The sequence below is a fragment of the Poecilia latipinna genome, unplaced genomic scaffold, assembly GCF_001443285.1.
Source record: "Poecilia latipinna isolate Pla-1442-1.1 unplaced genomic scaffold, P_latipinna-1.0 Scaffold1094, whole genome shotgun sequence".
NCBI lineage: Eukaryota > Metazoa > Chordata > Actinopteri > Cyprinodontiformes > Poeciliidae > Poecilia > Poecilia latipinna.
In genome coordinates, this window is record NW_015113710.1 from 125,534 (window position 1) to 127,387 (window position 1,854).

Genomic DNA, 1,854 nt, shown 5'->3' on the forward strand with positions numbered 1-1,854 from the left:
AATACATAATACTATCCCTTTAACAACACATAAGGTGTATTTTAGCTCTGATCTTTGATGTTGTGAGTTTTTAAGGAATCTCTGATAAAGACGATAAGATATTGTGACGTGCGGTCAATGTCTTCTGCTATTTTCCTCCTCAGGGCGTTTTTCATCGAGGAGCTGGAGCAGAGTAGAGAGTTCTTCAACAACCAGAACCGCCTGCTGAGGCTGCTGGTAGCCGTGTTCAACCTGCTGTCAGCTAACTCCGAGCTGCTCTGCTATTTCATCATGGTCCTGAACAACGTGGTCAGTGCCTCGGTCATATCCCTGGTCCTGCCCATGCTGGTCTTCCTGTGGGCCATGCTGTCTGCTCCCAGACCAACCAAGCGGTTCTGGATGACAGCGATAGTCTACACAGAGGTACGCTCACATCGGAACTGTGAAAATGCCATTTCACCATCAGATGGTGGATGGACTGAACTCAGCCACATTCACGCATTCCCACTCACAAACACACACATTTACACACAGATACACAGATGAGAAGGCAACCTGGGGTTAAGTGCCTTGCCCAGAGGCACATCAACAAAGGACAGGTGGACTCCATCCAATGAGCCAGAGTCGACCCGCTAGTAGAACTATCCACTTTCATCTCAGATCGGTAGGGTGGAGCAGTAAATGATTTTCTCTATACAAGGAGGTCTGGTAATGATGAAATGCTGGAGCTCGAAGACCCGCATGCTTACTTTTAAACAGCAGAATAGAAAATTGTTAAGCTGACAGTGATCCATCACAGCAGTGGAGATTGAGAGGTTAATATACAGTTGGGTCCATAATTATTCACACGCCTGAGAAAATTCAAAATGATCTTTTTATTCAACAAAGAAGTCTGAGTCTGATAGGATATGAGTCAGCCATCTTCTAAATGTACATTTTGAAATTTTCTATTTTGATTTACATTTTAACAAGAAACACATCAAGACTTATTTAGACCCTGTTCAGTAAGGAGTAGAAAAAGTCTAATGAAAACCTTCTAACTGCTAAGCAGCTTTTTGTTTCGTTTGTTTTGTTTTTGATTCGTGTTTTAAATCTGCGCTTTACTGTGTGCAAAGCCAAACTTCCTGGCCTTTCTGCTGGATGAAGTGAAACATGCCTCCAAGTGTTTAGCAATCAGTTTTATTTTAAGCACCATTAGAAACAAACACCATCAGGTGCTCAACAAGCGCCCCCTGGTGTTCAGTCAGTTCTGTGTGTAGCCTTGACTTTTTAGGGAAACAATCATTGTCAGTTTTGGGATATATTGAAGCATTTTAGTTTGGTAAACGTCCTGGTGACCATGTTGCAGTCCAAACTGGGAGACGATCTGAACTGTTACTTAAAGGAGGGTGAACCGGCTACCCAAGATCCTCCTGTTCTGTCTCTGTGTTTGTGGCTGTTACTTCCTGCAGTTTGGGATTCGTTTCTGTTTCTGTTCTCCTCTGTGCTGAACCCGAACTGATTGTGATCTATGCAGTTGGTTTCTAGAATCGCAAATATGTTAATCTATAAATAATCTATAAATGAGCGCAGAGAAAATTTGAATCACGTTATTCAAACTTGGGCATTGTAAAGTCTAATGGCTACAGGCGGAAATGACTTTCTGTGTCGCTCTGTAGTTCATAGCGATTATTATGGTGACTCCTTCAAGGTACATTTCCTGCGCCATACATCACTGAATACAGAGCTCGTAGTGTAACAGTTTTCTTAATGATGTTTAAATATTGGTTTAAAAAAGATTAGCTTTGTGAAAACATGTTACAGGATGGCTATGTAATGCTTCAGCAGGATTTTAACCAAGAAGAAAAATAATCCTAAAAGTTGGGACAAGACTAC

At 41.7% G+C, this 1,854-nt stretch overlaps 1 protein-coding gene across 3 annotated transcripts in view; it reads left to right on the forward strand.

Annotated features, from left to right (window-relative positions):
- The window catches only part of piezo1 (piezo type mechanosensitive ion channel component 1 (Er blood group)), an 81,174-nt gene that overhangs the window by 63,108 nt on the left and 16,212 nt on the right, over window positions 1-1,854 (forward strand). For all 3 annotated transcript variants that reach the window (XM_015052199.1, XM_015052200.1, XM_015052201.1), the window contains exon 37: window positions 144-402. In XM_015052199.1, coding sequence (XP_014907685.1) covers window positions 144-402 — 259 coding nt within the window. The remainder of the gene's footprint in view (window positions 1-143; window positions 403-1,854) is intronic.